At 44.0% G+C, this 1,472-nt stretch overlaps 1 protein-coding gene across 1 annotated transcript; it reads left to right on the plus strand.

The window, feature by feature from the left end:
- Positions 1-577: 577 nt before the first annotated feature.
- Positions 578-1,377, plus strand: Pmar_PMAR024250 (Abhydrolase domain-containing protein, putative; the record flags this gene model as incomplete). Its single annotated transcript, XM_002782011.1, has 2 exons — positions 578-608; positions 644-1,377. 2 exons carry the CDS (start codon positions 578-580, stop codon positions 1,375-1,377), a joined length of 765 nt encoding a protein of 254 aa, XP_002782057.1.
- Positions 1,378-1,472: the final 95 nt, after the last annotated feature.

The raw sequence follows: 1,472 nt of genomic DNA on the forward strand, positions 1-1,472 counted from the left end.
TTTGGCAATCTGTTTGTCGTGTCACTAAGGATAGATCACACTACCACACCATGAACAAATGATGAAGAGTACACCTCCCCCTCCATCTGGATGGATCTTTTATCGATGGTCCTACTTGCTTTGGAGGCATCTCGTCATATTCTACTACCATTACTATTCCTTTTGCCCATCATTCTGGACTACCCTTATCAATACACTATACCGGTCTCGCTAACCTTCATCATTATCCTAATCTTCACCAAGCATCGTTATGACATAGATAAAGGTGGAGTGAATTCAGGAGTGTATGGTTGTATCGATGAGACAGCATTTGGTCGACATATAGGCTCCTTCCTTAAGAGCAGATTGAAGTCCTATCTAGGAGCCCCTCTTGTTACCAGTGCCCATTGGGCTACTGCTATCCTCTTCCTTACAGTCAATAGGCCACATCTACCTTATCATAGGCGATGGATGATAACAGATGATGGGCAATCAATAGCTTTAGATTGGTTCGTACCCCTATCTTCTACTACTCATATCATTGGTGTCATATTAGTCTTACATGGCCTTAATGGTTCCTCATCGGAATCCTATCTAAATGATCTCTATCATACTGCCCTACCCCAAGGGTATGCTCTATGTTGTATGATTGCTCGAGGTCTAGATGGTACCCCTATTGTTGGTGGTCCACAAGATTCCTTCTCTGGTGCTAGAGTTACTGATGTTCGTGCTGCTGTTGATATATGCCATAAGGCTACCTTAGGGAGAATCCCACTGTCCCTCATTGGTTACAGTATGGGTGGGATCATTGCTGCCAATATGGTTGCTAAATATGGTTGGGAGCTCCGAGGACGGTTACACTCCTGTGTATCGATATCAGGTGGCATCAGTCTATGGCGGAGAGTCGATAATCCAGTATCTAGAGAGTTGTGGCAACCCATGTTAGCATTCGAGGTTAAGCAGAGAGTCCATGGCCCAATGGTCAACAGAACAGGCTTTTCCCCATCCGATCCTAAGTGGTATGATAGGCCTACTGATCTATATGAGCTCGATACATTGATCCCTGCTGCTGTCCATGGTTATGATGATGTTATTGATTATTATCATGATATGAGTGCCTGTAGTGAGAAATACAGCAATGGTGGCGCGAATATCGCCATACCAACTCTCTTGATACATTCCCGTGATGATCCTATCATTCATGTTGAGGCTGGAGCTGTGTTACCACCAACAGCATCTAAGTATCTATTCTCATTGATAACAGATAACGGTGGGCATGTAGGTTGGCCTCAGGGCTGGCTACCTTGGAAAACGGGGTTCAAGTGGGTCTCTGAGACCGCTATCCAATTCGCCGAGACAGTAGCATTGAATTGGGATCTGCTTGACGACGCTCACTAAAGGAAGATACTTGATTACTATCTATTATACCATCAGATTTGTTATACATGTGTAGTGTTCATTTTACACCAGATCAGATTAATGCTGTCTGATAG

This window comes from Perkinsus marinus (assembly GCF_000006405.1).
Source record: "Perkinsus marinus ATCC 50983 genomic scaffold scf_1104296940686, whole genome shotgun sequence".
In the NCBI taxonomy this organism is placed as follows: Eukaryota; Perkinsozoa; order Perkinsida; family Perkinsidae; genus Perkinsus; species Perkinsus marinus.